The 15,975-nt window shown below is 39.7% G+C and overlaps 1 protein-coding gene across 1 annotated transcript; it reads left to right on the top strand.

Annotated features, from left to right (window-relative positions):
• The first annotated feature begins 9,658 nt into the window (after positions 1-9,658).
• On the top strand, positions 9,659-15,162 carry LOC105051855 (uncharacterized). The gene is made up of 2 exons (XM_010932492.4): positions 9,659-9,822; positions 14,788-15,162. The coding sequence occupies exons 1-2, from the start codon at positions 9,750-9,752 to the stop codon at positions 15,000-15,002; spliced, it is 288 nt and encodes a 95-aa protein (XP_010930794.1). The 5' UTR covers positions 9,659-9,749; the 3' UTR covers positions 15,003-15,162.
• Positions 15,163-15,975: the final 813 nt, after the last annotated feature.

Here is a 15,975-nt window from a genome sequence, read left to right as displayed (position 1 = left end):
CATCAAATCTCCTACTGACCTGCAGACCTTGCATCAAATTGCAAATATGATAAGGGCTTAAGGTATCCAATACCCAGGCAGTAGTATCACAAATGGAAAAGTTGCAAGGTGTTATTATATAAGTACCTTGCTTCTTCTTCGGCCTGTTCGGATCCAGGGAGGCAATGTATGGAGGACAGTTCCTCTTCCAGTGCCCCTGCTTCTTACAAAAGAAGCACTCCGCCTGGCTCTGGTCGGGCTTGCGCTTCTTGGTCTGACCCTGTGCAAACGTCCCAGCATGCAGCTGCACCTTCTTATTCTTCTTCTTCTTGTTCTTCTTCTTTCTTTTTTAAAGGATCGACGACCAGAAGAAGACCCTCCCACAATATTCACTGACTCCTTATGGAGCTGGTGATCCTTCTCAAAGTTCTACAGCAATCCCAACAAGCCGTGGTAGTTCACTGCAGGCTTTGTCATTCGAAAATGAGTAAGAAAGGGGAGGAAGGACTTGAGCAATAAATTAAGGATCGCATCCTTACCGAGCTGCTCGTGCAAGAGAAAGCCCAGTTTACTTAGGCGCTCAATCATTTCGATCATGTACAGTACATGATCAGTGACTGAGGCTCCATCCCTCATCCAAGCATTGAAAATGGCACAATTAGTTTTGTGCCTTTCAACGTCGTCAGGCGTACCAAAGGAGTCGTTCAACATTTGAAGCATCTCCTGTGGCTGGACGTTCTCGAACCTACGGCTGAACTCATCATTCATTGCCGCCAGCATAATGCACCGAACGATGGTGCGGTCGTTGAGCCATTTCTGATAAGTGTCTCGGACCATCCCTCTAACGTTCGGGGCTGGCTCCTCAGGTGTCGGATCCGTTATTACATAAAGGATCCGCTCATGCTCAAGGATGATTTTTAATTTTCGATACCATCTATCAAAATTAGGTCCCATGAGCTTGTCATTATCTAATAATGATCGGAGGGACAGGGTAGTGGCCATAGCTGCATAAAGAAAAATCATACCTCTATTAGTACATAAATTATAAATACTAAAGACTTGAACTTTAGTCTAAAGTTTCTCCCAGTATTTTTACGAACTGGTAGCCTCAATCTCCAATTCGAAAAATTACTTTAATTCCTTAGTGGGTACTAGAATCCACACAGACACACACAAGCCCAACTTTGGTTGGTCAACCCATGTGCATCTATGGGTAGGTTCATAACCAGTTGTTTCTCTAAACAACTTCTGGTAATTGATTTTGCCCCATAACCTAATCAGTAGGCTTTGGCCTCCACTAAAAAGATCTGATTAGGTCCAACCATTAACATGATTTGATTTGGTGAATCGGACCAATAAATGATCAGGCCCGATTTGGCCGGCCAACCTGATTACCATCAGAAAGACTCAAATTGAATTATCATATTATGAATGATAATTCCATTAGTCAATAAGCACCAGGCCTTTGGGCCTCCAATGATTATTAAACTAATGGACTCATTATCACTCACTTAATGGGAGGCTATGACTTAGTTATCAATATAACTTAATCATTTTTAGGGACCTAATAATTTTTAGGATTTTATTAAAGGATAGATGAGAAGAAAATATCCAGCCAATTTCAATCCTTCCACTGACTTCATCAAGTCAGATTAAAAAAGATTTAATTAAGCCAGCATTAGGAGCACCTTAATCAGTCAAACTGATTTACCTAATGACATGGGTGAGTCCTAATCATCAAGTGATCTAATCAAAATCTAATTCACCAGGTTGGCCAGATAAGTGAGATCAATGGTGGGAATAAGCCATTAACTCGTCAGAGATCGAATCACTGCGAGTAGCTCCCGCTTAAAAATCACTGGTCAAACTACCAAACTTACCTTAGACACCAACCAGTTCATTAGTTTCAATTTGATCAACTTAGTAAATTGGGTTCCACCGCGTAGCCATGAATTAAGTCCATCTTGGTCTAGTTAAAGACATGGACCCATTCAACTACAACTATTGGAGTTGAGTCTAGAGTATCCTTGACCTAATCTAATTCAATTTTTGATTAGATTTGATCAATTACTCTAATTTAGTCTATTTCTTTAAGCTAACTTTAGGTCTAACCCAATTATGGACCTAATCCATCTAACCCATTGACCCACAAGTTTATGCAATTATCTTAGGTCTTAATTCACAATTCTAGACCTACTAGACAACACTTAATTCTTTTAATTAAGTATTTGGACTGATGGGTCAGGGTTTGACATTTCGAAAATAATTTTCAAATTTGAAAGATTTTATTTTCTGTTCACCAAATATGTTGACTCATTTCACAAATAGATCAGCACATTTCATAAATAGCAATCCTATTGCTAATTACATAACAGAAAATAACTCAATCAAAATAAATCATGAATATTCCTTTAGATCTAATATAACACATTCATGATAAATTTCACAATTGAACCTTTACAATTAATTCCTTTCGCTGCTTCATATGCATGGGATATAATTACAGCGGCACCCCTACCGCCATAGGAGACCCCATCGAATGGGAGGAGAGGGCCTTTAAACCCTACTTTTCTCCTATGACCAGACGGCCATAGCAACCAACCCAATTCGATTACTTGTTACTTGGACCAAGTATATCTAAATATACCAATTTCAAAATTTAAATTTTAAATTTTAAATTTTAAATTTTAAATTTTAAATTTCAAATTTCAAACAAATTTCAAATTTCAAAAATCAAAATTTTAAATTTCAACTTTTGAATTTCAAATTTCAAATTTTAAATTTTGAATTTCAAATTTGAAATTTCAATCAAATTTTAAATTTCAAATTTAAATTTTAAATTTTGAATTTCAAATTTTAAATAAATTTCAAATTTAAACTTTTAGATTACAACTTAATCTACGCATGTAAATATATATATCATATCTAAGAACCCGCTCTGATACCATTTGTGGAAAAATTTAGTGCAGGGGTAAAATGATAATTTTAAAATTTTTTTAAAATCATGATTTTACAGTGAAAAAATATTAATTAATCTAATTAATTAACATGAATTTATCCTACATTAGGATCTAAATATGATATATAGCATGCATGCATTTAAATTTGAAATTCAAATTTGAACAATAAACACTTTATTGTAATGTGTTCAGAACACAATACCTTTGTGCGAGTAGTAGATCACCGCAATTTGATCACCGTCGGGAGAGTCTGATCGTCGCGATGCAGCCACACAGCATGTCTGGTCTCTGCAGATCATCCACACGAAGCTTCCGATTTGATCGACTCCTCACGAGTGCTAGCTCGTTGTAGAGCCCTTTTGATGGCCGATGCTGATCGAACTCCTTCGATCGATGTCTGTCAATACTTCGGATGCTCCGGATCATCAACAGACGTGCTTGAGAAGATGTTGAAGATCTTTCTGAAATTTTGTGGGCTCACGACACTTGTAGCTCACTTTCTCACTTCCCGAACCCCAGGCTAAAACTCTAGGAAACTCACCGAAAATCTTGCACCCACTTTTCTTTCTTTTCTTTCTTTTTCTTTTGGAAGGATATGGACTTCCTTCTCACGCACAAGACTTCTCATGCCCCAGAATTTTTCTCCAAAAATCTTCTTCTTGCACGCCCCACTCTTCTCCTCCTTTTATAACAACGTCAAACGTCTTATCCAAAAGAAAAGATAAAGATGAGTAATTGCACATTTGAATTCAAATCAAATTTTGAATTCAAATGGACACCAACTCATCCCTTATCCACTAAAGGCGTGAGGCGTGGCTAAAATTATGCATGGAGTGATTTTATGAGAAACCTTTTCTCATGTAATAAATGAGGTATAAAAAAAGGGATAAGGCGCAAAGATTGATTGCCCATTCAAATTTAAATTTTATTTTGAATTTGAATGGCCAACCAATCATCCTTATCCATTCATATGGCACATTAAAGTGGAGCGTGGAGAGGGCTTGACGTGAGAAAAAAATTCATGAGAAGTTCCTTCTCATGAATTCAAATGGGTGCAATGGAAGTGAGGTGGCGCATGGAGATTGGGTCAGGATGGTTTAGTTATTTAAACCAACCTAATTGAACCAAATAAGTTAGGTCCAATTAGACTAATTTAAACCCAACTTAATTAGACTTAATTAGGCTCAATAAAATTTTAATCAAATCAGGAATTGACTAAGCCCAACCCCTGATCAAATCAGGGACCAAACCATCTCGATGATTAGGTCAACTCTTAACCTAATTGGGTCAAACCCAACTGAATCCAATTTAATTGGACTTGATCCATAAATAATTACTCAATCAAATTGAGTTAATTAGCGATCAAATCACTAATTAAACCTCTTATAAATACTGAGTCCAAATTCAATGGGCAACCGGGCATCAGAATTCATCGATATGTAACCCTGATCGAAAAGTCCCAACCAGTGGGACTCTTGACCTCGGTACCCATAATGTGTGAAACTCATGATCAGAGAATCCTGATTCTCGATCACTGAGTCTCAAACATGTAGGATTCTACACCAGCCATCAGATCAGATAGGAACCTCTAATGTGTGTGACCCTGCAGGTTCGAACCTAAGCCGGTAGCACAGGAACCAATTTCTGTACTAATCGAAGTGACCATCTAGCAATGATATCCGACATCCGGATAGGTCGAATAGTCGCAATCGTAACACTCAGAACCTACATGAATATGGTTACTATATAATTCATCCTTTTGACCCCTGTGTTTAGGACGACTCAGGGTTAAACTATCAACCCTAATCAGATCATCCGAATCATGCTCAACTCAAACAGTCCTGTGACTCCTCACAAGGACTACCCTGGCCAAGGTTTTGCTAAATTAAAACACGACTGTACACAGCTCCTAAACTGGAGTGGTCAATCCCATCTTGACACACGCATCGACAAATCAAGTACTTGACTACACCCAACAGCCTTTCGTCACTGAATTAAAAATTCAGGTAGTCTAGTGCCTAAGTACAGTGAGTTGCTTGCAAGTCACCGTGGCGGTCTCAGGTCGGAGGAATATTTATACCCATATTTCATCAGAGCAAATCTTGACAGCAGAAATAGCTCCGGAGTCGGTCACGTTCAGTGCAGATGTACCCTTATATCTCACCTGTATACCATACCAGTGTCTCCACACTCATTGGTTAAGAGGACAACCAACCTATATGGCACACAACGACCTATGCTTGATAAACGTTATCGTCTTTGGTAACAACGTATCATTTGATCGCGAACAGATTTAAGGACTAAACGACAAATCCTCCTTTGTCGAGTCTAAATAGTCCTAAGGATTTCACCATAACATAGGAGTTCATTAGAAGATGAAACATTTGTGATGAAAAATATCAAAATAATTTTTATTAATTCATAATTCATGTACAAATACAAAAATGAGTGCAACCGTCAACAGGCTGACGATTGGCTTTGGGACACTATTCCCAACACGGAATATCTACGACGGCCTCGACCTCTGAAGGTAAAAGGCCTCGACCAATGCGGCTCGATCGCTGAATCTATAGCTCGATCGTCGATCGTCGAACCGACGGTCTCGACCTCTGAAGGCAAAAGGCCTCGACCAACGCAGCTCGACCGTCGAATCTACGGCTCGATCGCCGATCGCCGAACCGACGGCCTCGACCTCTGAAGGCAAAAGGCTTCAACCAACGTGGCTCGACCGTCGAATCTACGGCTCGATCATCGATCGCCGATCGCCGAACCGACGGCCTCGACCTCTGAAGGGAAAAGGCCTTGACCAATGCAGCTCGACCGTCGAATCTACGGCTTGATCGTCGATCGTCGAACCGACGGCTCGACTGCCGAATCTACGGCTCGATCGTCGATCGTCGATCGTCGAACCGATGGCTCGACCGCCGAATCTACAGCTCAATCGCCGATTGTCGAACCGACGGCTCGACCGTCGAATCTACGACTCGATCGCCGATCGTCGAACCGATGGCTCGATCATCAAATCTACATCTCGATCGTCGAATCTACGCCGAATCTACGTCTCCTTCACCGAATCTATGACGGCCTCGGTCTCTGAAGGCAATGGGCCTCGACCAACGCGGCTGGCTAACTTGCCGACTTAGCTTCGACTAAGAAGGGCAAAACGCCAGGACGACCGCAGTCGCGCTCGCGACATGCCGACTTGGTCATGACCGGTCGAAGGATATTTGGCTTGCCACCGTTTATCATGCACCGCGATGTACCCGCCCGACCAAGGTCCGGGCAACGGGTATTCGACTTGCGACATACCGACTTGGTCACGACTGGTCGAAGGATATTCGACTTGCCACCGTTTATCATGCACCGCGATATACCCGCCCGACCAAGGTCCGGACAATGAGTATTCGACTTGTGACATACCGACTTGGTCACGATCGGTCGAAGGATATTCGGCTTGCCATCGCTTATCATACATCCTGACGTGCACGTCCGACCAAGGGTCGGACAACGGATATTCGACTTGTCATCATTATCCTATCCAAATACGTCGGACACTACTCGACTATCGGACTCTACGAAATGATCATGTCGACATGCTACGTTCGGAGGTTGGCCGACATCCGACTGACGTGCACGCTCGATCTACAGTCGGGATGACTCTCGACCATCGGATCCTATGCAACCTGTACAACAGTCAGGACACCGACCTACGATCGGGGCATGACGTGATGGAAAATCACTCCTTTCATCCGAAGTCGTCGCCCACGTGTTCACACGGGCCAACATGACGCCAGACTCAGGAGTGGGGGGGGCAACTGTTGGGATATATCGACCCCTGTACGCCGACTCACCCTCGGACTGGTCCAACCGACGTCCGACTCTATCGATCGGACCGACGGACGACTCCGACAATGACTCCGACAGACGACTCCGACAATGGCTGCCAACAATATCCGACCGAAGGTATGCCGACTGAACAGACCCATACTGTTCCCTACTGGTCGAGCGGCCGAACCCATATCGCCGACTTATTATCGGGGGTGGCAGCCGACGTCCGACTGACCGAGCGGCCGAACCTATATCACCGACTCACTGTCGGGGGTGGCAGCAGACGTCCGACTTCCACAAGGCACCAGATCAGCCGACGATATCTCCGAGTCACCACCCGATGACCCGGCAGTCGAATACCGACATAAGTCGGCCAGCCCGTCCAAATGCTGTACAACCGCTATGGGCTGTTTTCCTGCCAAGGACATGCTGTACGACCGTCGTGGGGCGCTGTCCTGCTAAGGACATGGGTTGATGACCTGACAACCCACGCCGATTTGACAGTCTCCGATGATTTGATAACTCTCTGCATCATTTATGGCGGGACCATACCGTATTCCACTATAAAATGGGGTAAAGCAACAAGCTATCTGAAGCTTTCTCAAGCATGGATAAGCGTCTCTAAGCTCTTGAGCTCTCTAGCTCTCTCTCCCTCTCGCTGAGTTCCATTGTTGCCTAGTCTCCTCTCTGACTTGACTGTCGGAGGATCCCATCGGAGGTATCTCCGATCAATGAGGATTTTTCTTATAGATGCGTGACACCGATGATTGGATGGTAGGGGATTGGCCGCAACAATACTCGTTCAAAGAGACCTTTCATCTAATAGTAATCATGCCAAGTTTGAACTTTGAACTGACCCTGAGTAAAGTTGATCTATGCTGGTGCTTAGAACTATACTAAATTCATTTTTACTTCGGCTTCGGACCGGACTTATTTAAAATTGAACATTTTTACGTTCAAGCTCGGACCACGAACAGCTTTACCTGTCAACTCTCTGTCCAGAGTTGCTCGAATTTAACGGATGAAACTTATTTCGCATTTTAGACCCGACAAGAAGTTACAGCATTTATTACTCTAATTTTTCGCTAGTCCCGGCACGCCTGGTATGGACCAGTAAGAATTTAATATAGGGCTCGTACCGTGGAACCCCCAAGCAAAGTTATTACTTTGATCAAGACCCAGTTAATTGGCGTTGCAAATGGGCCAGATTGACTCATCACCTAACCTCTTTGGATCCGATCCAATCCACTTTAAAGGACTTATACAACTGGATCGGGTCCTAAAATATTATCCATTTTATTTTTTGAATCAAATGTGTGTTTATTAAATTTTGATCCAATTTATTTAATAATTATTTGATCGCATTCAAATTGAGAACAGAATCAGAATGATTAAATTTTTTAATTTATTTTTTAAATTTTAAATAAATTGAATCATTTTCATTTCATTCTGAAATCAGAATCAAAATGAAACTCCATCCAATCAAATTTATCCTAACTCTCCCCGACTAAAACCCCCTTCGTCTTCGGTGTTAATTTAAATTTAATCCTCCGTGACTTACCTGATCCGAACTTGATATTTGGACCTGTAGGATGTGGAACTATTTTATGATACATGTATTCAGCCATCTCGGGTCAAAATTGCAAGCTTCTTATCTCCATCAGCAAATTTACAAGCTCTTCATGAATGTAGACAAGGTCATGCAATCGTAGTCTCGCATGGGTTAGAGCTTGATGACATTCTGGGTAGCTCTATCACGAACTTCTACTGCAACTTGGGACTGGCAGAGGTCATCTTCCGCCAGATATGGTTGTCGTGTCCGGGAACTTGTTGACATCGACTTATGTGCAAGATGGACAGATTGAAAAAGCCCTCCTCAATTGTTGTCGGATGATATGGAAGAAATTTAGATTTGAGTCTGTATCCCTCGCATCTACCTTATCAGCTTGTGCCTAATTCCTTAATGCCAGAACTCGGCCAAGTTGGGCATGGTCATTGCATTAGAAATAATTTGGAATTAGATATAGTTATTACAAATATCCTTACGGATTCGTATTCAAATTCAAGAGACTTGATGGCCTGAGTGGGGAGGCCTTGAAAATTTTCCATGGGATGTAGCTGGAGAGTGTGCCTCCAAGCGTAGTCTCATGGAATTCGGTTGTTTTGGGTTTTCTAATGAGTGGATGGGTCCATGCGGCCAAAGATAAGTTCTCACAGATGCAATTCAGTGAGACGCATCCGAACCAAATCTCATGGACCATGCTAATTAATGGGTTAGCTCAAAATGGATATGGTTATGAAGCAATTAGACTATACGAGCAAATGCAAGCAATAGGCCCCAAATCCAGTCCTATGAGTGCTGTAGGAGCTATTTTGACTGTACTGCAGCAGACCGTGCTCTATATTTGTATTACATCTTTCATCTTTTTCGATTAACGAAGTGTTGCCACATCGGGCAACTCTGGTGTGTGCATGTGCTTAAGAGGGATACGAGCACACCTTCCCTCATGAGGCGCCTTTTGCGGGTAACCCCAATGCAAGGACAAAACCGTGAGGCCATCTGCGTGACGCCGGGCGGGACAACCCCTGGTGGGACCACCGGGCACGCTCCCGGTCCGGACCCAGCCAAAGCGGGCAATACTTCGTGGGCGGAGCGTCGGTCTCCGACGACCTGCTTGACACGTGCGCACAACACGAAGCTATATATATATATATATAACCTTCTAATAGATAACATTTTGATCATGAATCTAATCCGACTCGATTCGATCTTTTATAGGTTGAGTCTGAGTCTAATATTGAAATCCGATCATCGGATCGGATCGGATTCTAATCACTTGTCCTATTTTCCATTTATATATATTTTTTTAATTCGGACCAAAAGAAAATTCTTTTAATTCGTCCACTAGTCGACAAGCCACTCTTAGGGTTCCATAGCGTCGCCGGCGAGAAAGAGAGAGGGGAGATCTTCGGGCGACCACCATGGCGTTGAACCGTGGACTCCGATCCGGCATCAAGCTGTTGACATCCTCCGAAGCCGCCCTTTCCAAATCCTGTAAATGCCTTCCCCTTTTTCTACTCGATCTGTTGATCTCCTCCGATCCAATCAAACATAGAGACGTCTTGTTTCACCTTCACGCTCCGTGATTTTATTCACCTTGGGATTAATACCTATTATTTGCTAGCTCGTTCGGGCACCTGTTTCTTTTGATCATATTCTATTGACGGATTTCTCTATTCTTGGCGATTTTCTAACTTCGGTCAGGCGTGGATGCTTTTTTTTTTTTTTACGTCTTTTTTTTGATCCGAAAAAGGATTTTTTTGGATGGATCTGTATGAAAGATGATAAACCTTCGACATTTAATGTTAGGGCGTGAGTATATCACGTGAGTAAACGGTCCCTATTCTAAAGATCCATTGTCATTTTGGTAGATTCGTTGTGCATATGTTATGGATTTGTTTTTTACTCAGGAGTGGTGAAACATAACGCTAAAAAGTTCATGTGATTATTGCATCAGATTCGCTCCCGATTCAGTGTGATTTTTGGTAAATTTTCCGGGTGTTTCGCATGCGTTTCTATCCCGTAGAATGACTTTATACCAGACCATTAATGCTATTGCAGTTTCAGTTTAGCAGCAGAGAAGCAGGCATATTATAAACTATAGTTTTTGGCTTTTTGTTAGGTTTCAACGACTGTGTACTGGAGCTGCTGAATTCTGGGTGTCTCTTCATATCTTTTCCCAAATCATATCATGTTTCTAGGATATTCATATGCGCTGCTTTCCAGCAGGCTGCGTTGTGATGCTTAAGTAGTCTCATTACGTCTTTGTTCAGTTTTGCGCATTTAGTATAGAGATCATTTTGTTCTATCGGCACTAGTATGTCCTGATGGTGAAGCGTCCTGATAGGTCTCTTTTAGATTATTGTGGGTCGATTTCACTCTATGAAGCAGATTAGAAAGATAGATAGGACTTCTCTATGAAAGTTTCTTCCATCTCGCCAATCCTGTATACGTGTGAGGATGTTCGTCTGAAGTATGAATGATGATCAGTCAAGCTTTTGTGTCCACACAATACCTTCAAGTTTCAACAAGCTCTGGGACTATATAAACATGGTCAGAGATTGGCTTTCATTTTTCAAGTTAAAGATCGTGTTACACACACACACACACACATATACATATATATACATATGTATATGTATATGTGTGTGTGTGTGTGTGTATTTATATACCTCTAAGCTCGAGGTTACCTCTCAAAATTAGGTTTTGGTTTCAGAGCATTAGAACGTGGATTGTAGCTTTGCTAGCTAGACAGAATTATGCCTCTTCAGACAAGTCATCCTTTCAAGATCTGATCGAGTACTCTTCCTTTCAGATTTTGTCAACCTCAAGAGTTAAAAGTCTCAGTATCTGAATATTTTTGGAGATTTTTTTATTGGGCATGTAGAATAAGGGAGTTCATGCCAACTTTTGAAACCAATATGCAAATGTAATGTTGGATGATTGATAAATATTATACTGTTTATCTGCAAGATGATATACTACCATTCTTTGGGGATCTTTATGTTCTTTGGAATTTTCAGAAATGAATTTCATGATTGCAGTGTTTTCATGTCATTCTTTATCTGTAATTTCTATTATTCTTTAAACACCAAATCCATGTTACTGATTATACCTCTTCACGAGTCGAGAAGCACATGACATTCTGACATCATTAACATCATCCAAATTATTATAGGGCTGAAAGCGTATCTGATATGGGGCAGACATTGGTATATCCATATTCATGTCCATATTTTTCAGTGGATATAGATATTAAATGGATATCAAGATTAGTATTGATATTTGTTCTAAACAGATATGGATACAAATCGGATGTTAGTTATGTCAGTTACTTTTTTTTTCTTTCCAATCAGATATTATTCAGATATAGGTTGAATTTCGAGTGGATTTTAATAATGAAAACCAACATGAATGACATAGCTGTAAAGGGAATCCAATATCAAAATCACACACAATGCACAATTAATGGGTGAGGGTCTAAATTATTGTTATTAAACTGATTCAACTAAATATCTTGATCATTGGTTCAATTGTATTTATATCAAAAAAATTTAAAAAAATATTAGAAATTAATTTTTATAGTAAAATTATATCATATAAAAATAATAAAAAATATATTTTATAGATAACTTGTGAGAAGGGTTATGTATAGTTTTAGGAATATGTTATATGTATTGATATTTTTGAATATTTTAAAGAGCAAAGTTTTGAAATATCATGAAGACAAAAGGTAATATTTCATTTTTTTTATCATAGCATAAAGGATTTGTTTTTATAAAAAAAGAATTAATAAATAACATATGACATATATTGTTTTTATGATGTGAATGTGTTTTAAAGAAGTATAATAAAACACCACTATGTCATAAATGTCAAAGTTACCTTTGTGGCTAAGTGGTTGGCAGCTAAGCGGGAGAATATGGGCTTGATCCTTGGTAGAGACTGTATTTTAGATAATATTCTTTTACTTGATGCAGTTGTATATTTAACTATTGCTGATTCATGTGAAGGACATGTGGAATACTGGGAACTTCCTGATAACATCAAATCTCAACAGTTTCGTCAGTCATTAGGATTGTATATTGCACCCAGATTTTACCAAATTAAGTTGTGTACTCTGTGGTTCCATGTAATGGATTGCAATTTGCATAGAGCTTTCATGCAAGAGGGACGAATTCTAATTCTATCATTTTCTCTGCCACAGATGTATCCACACCACTACATGTCCGTGATTATATGAACAAATAAATGAAATTTTGATACTAAGTAACTCAAATGAAGGACAAAAATTGCTAAGGGAATATAATTCATTAACAACTTATAAACACACTTCAGAGTAAATATAGTTCGGCCCACCATTAGCTGGTTGGCTGCATCTCCTTGCTGTTTATAGATTTTTGTATTTGTGCGGGAATAGAAAATGGTCATTCTGACATCTCATATTCCTTGGCAGATGAAGATAAATAATTAAATACTATAAGAAGACATGCTTTTGGTGGACTATTCTTTCCATGAACTCGAGCATTAATTGGGAGATTCATTCTCCTGTGGCATTTGCATGACTACATTACATGAAATGGAACTTGAACCTAACCAAGTTTGATTAAAAGATCTAGCTACATAATTCTAGGACTCTTCTATATGAACCTTTCATTAGTTATTTCCTTTATTTTTTTGAATATAGCAGAGTTATGCAAATTGTGGTGTTTCAGGGCCAGCATGACCACTTTATCCTTCTCATATATCACAACTTAGATGTTTTACTGCTGACTAAAAGTATTTTCTCAGCTTAGTTTGCTTCACATTTTGAGGCAAGATGCTCGAAAGGTGCCTTGGGGTGCATGGGTTAGGTTTTTCTGACTTCTTAGTAAGAGGCATATGCATCATGAGGAGAGTGGAAGAGTACATAGCACATGCCTTAATCTATCCTTTATTGGATGGTGCCCTTGTTGTGATTTATTTTTAATGAGCATTTAGAACCAAACTATGGATGGTTAGGTGATAGGGATTAGGACTTAATATAATCCATGCTTACCTGATAAAGTAAAAATGAAATGTGTTACATAGGATCTTGTATATAGCACAAGGGTTTTAGAAACGCAAGGACAAAATATCAGATGCAATTCTTTTTTATTGTGGGAATATAGTTGGATTGCTTTATTTCCATATCAAGATAGATGTAAAAATATGTGGATTGATGTGGCCTACCTGCAGTGTGACATGTGAAAGAAGTTCTTAATGGAAGAAAAAATTGTAAGCTATAGTAACCAGAAGAGTTCCAGTTCATGCGGCATGCTGTAACCAGTGAATCAACCTCTTATATGTTTTATATTATAGTCTCAAGGCATTCTCATCAGTTAATCCCTGGTAGTTTACAAACTTTAGTCCTTGATAGATATTGCGTACTGGTAGGAAGATTCATGACTTGGTATCATGAATCATTGTATCCTTTGGAGCTTTGCTATTAGAATGGTTTGGGATTACGCTATGATGATCCATTTCCTGGATCCTTAATAGTCTTCCACAATTGGGGACAAAGTTACCCATACAGAGTAAGTACAGTTTGGAGACTTGTATAAAAAGAACAATGTTGTTAAAATGGTGAATATGTAATTCTAGTTTACAACTCGTCATCTTTTTTTTTTTTTTTAAATAACTTGTAAATTCTTCTAGTATGCTTAGCATGCAGATGTTTGATCAATATGCAAGTATTTGTTATCTCATAGATTGTTTCATATGGTAGGCTCTGAGGTTAGCTACATCAGCATATACTGTGAGCCATTTGAATGCTGAACTTACTGGTTCTCAGCATGGGAAACCATTATGAAAATATAAGCAAAATGGTTGAGAGATCATTCCATTATTTTCTCTGATTTTATAATTTGCTCTTTGTTGACATTTATTTTGCTTCGATGGAAAAATTATGGACTGAATTGCATTTATGCAACTTTATGCGATTTGGGCAATCCAAGAGAGTAGCTCTTGTATTTTTCTCTACTTTTCTGTTCTCTTGGATGGTACGTATGGCCACTTTGATGTAAATGTTCTACAAAAGGCAAAATTTATCAAAGAATTGCAACTTTGCATATTATTTAAAAAATCATTATGTAAAATAGTAACTCTAGAGGCAACCGTGCTGTTGATGTTGATTGTGATGCCATCTATCATTATTTATTAAATATTTAGCTAGCAAGCGACTTCATTTTGTGGAGGATCCTTGAATCCTATATCATTTTTGAGGTGATCCATCTTAATGATTGGCTAACAATTGTCATAACTGGGTGAATACGAGTAAATTCATGACCTGATCGCCTATTTCACTCGTGTTATCCAACGGAGATTGGATATTGGTTGTTTTGTTTGGGTCCTGACTCAAGTCAGCGGATAAGACACTGCTTCAGATCGTTTGGTTCATCAATTTTAGTTTCTGAAACAAGTAGTTTTTATATTTTCCAGCATCTCGAGCGCTGCATGCTACTGGGGTGAAGAGAATGGGAGGGCATGGTCATGATGAGGCATACTACCTGCACGCAAAGCACATGTACAACCTGGATCGTATGAAGCATCAAAAACTGAAGATACCACTCGCGGTTCTGTCGGCCTTCAGCATTGGTGCGGCTGTTCCAGTTATTGCCGTCATATTCCAGCAGAGGAAGACGGCGTCTGGATGATGTACTCTACACGCTGGAAGCAACGAGTCTTTGCATGTTTCCTTCTGTTATTTGATAATCCTAGCAATGTTTGCTCCTGAGTCGTGACTAATCCGAGACTCAGTTTTCCATAATAATTAAATGATGGTACTATGAATAATTGGATGCATTTGTTTTTTTCTGTGAATGGGGTCTGAATTGAGATTTGATCTGCATCTCAATTTGTTAGTATTGCTGCCTGATCAACCTAGCATGAGCCAATGGACTTATGGTGTATTTTTGAACACCCAAATTCTTTTGGGCCCTGCTTGTTCCTAATAGCCTTTTCATGCGCCAATTTGAACATTAGCTTGGAGAATAAAGGAAAATGGAATGCTGGCTTCAGCTATTCTTATGAATGCAATCAGCTGCTGGTTCTGTTTCATGTTTGCTCCAGTTTGATGAGGCATTGATGTCTTGATGTGATGGATGCCAGTTTTATTCTCTTGTTGGGGGGATGCTTGTGATTATATATCACCATGCTAATTGATGCACCCATGATATCAAAAGGATATATAACATGGAGCTGACATGCTACAAAATTAGTATATATCACCATGTTGTTGTTTTCTCTTTCTTTGTGTTCTGTCCGACTATTGTGCCTAATGAAAGCCTCCATTTGGAGTACTGTTATCCATATTCAGTTACGGGCATCATATGGTTTGGTAACGGACCCCTCATCACGTCCAAATGCCCCTAAACCCCAAAAAATGGTGAGGGTTGAAATCTTTAATCATTAGATGGTTTTCATTTTTTTTTGAAAAATCTCCGAAGTACCCCTTAAATCATCATCATTATCATTATTTAACTGATCTTGATAACTAGACTTAAATTTTTTTTTTTCCTTGTAGACTACTTATACTCTCACAATCATCAGATGGTTTTCATTTTTTTTTGAAAATCTCCAAAGTACCCCTTAAATCATTATCATTATTTAACTGATTTTGATAACTAG

The sequence above is a fragment of the Elaeis guineensis genome, chromosome 9 (genome assembly GCF_000442705.2).
Source record: "Elaeis guineensis isolate ETL-2024a chromosome 9, EG11, whole genome shotgun sequence".
Taxonomy (NCBI): Eukaryota; Viridiplantae; Streptophyta; class Magnoliopsida; order Arecales; family Arecaceae; genus Elaeis; species Elaeis guineensis.
This window is presented reverse-complemented; position numbering and strand designations above follow the sequence as displayed.